The sequence below is a fragment of the Penaeus monodon genome, chromosome 19, assembly GCF_015228065.2.
Source record: "Penaeus monodon isolate SGIC_2016 chromosome 19, NSTDA_Pmon_1, whole genome shotgun sequence".
Lineage (NCBI taxonomy): Eukaryota > Metazoa > Arthropoda > Malacostraca > Decapoda > Penaeidae > Penaeus > Penaeus monodon.
Window position 1 is genome coordinate 46,199,893 of NC_051404.1, and position 239 is coordinate 46,200,131.

General features: G+C 49.8%; 1 protein-coding gene across 1 annotated transcript in view; it reads left to right on the forward strand.

Annotated features, from left to right (window-relative positions):
* Positions 1-239, forward strand: part of LOC119585261 (proton-coupled folate transporter-like) — a gene marked incomplete in the record, with an annotated part of 13,866 nt that overhangs the window by 3,532 nt on the left and 10,095 nt on the right. The window contains 1 exon segment of the mRNA XM_037933934.1: positions 34-159. Within this exon segment, the coding sequence (XP_037789862.1) occupies positions 34-159 (126 nt within the window).

Below are 239 nucleotides of genomic sequence, written 5' to 3' on the forward strand. Positions count from 1 at the left end.
CTTAAAAAAAAATCGAATCCTGTCCATATTCAGGTCAACTACGGCTATGAGAAGGACGTGTGCAAGGACCTGACCAAGCACGACGAGGAGCAGGCGCGCGTGCAGGACCTCGTGTCGGATTTCCTCATGTATCGCTCCATCTTCGAGACGTCTATCAAGGTAAGGGAAGGCTGGCTGGGGGAAGGGAGAGGGTGTAAGGTCGTGTAATCGTGTTCATGTTGATTTAATGTTGAGAAATG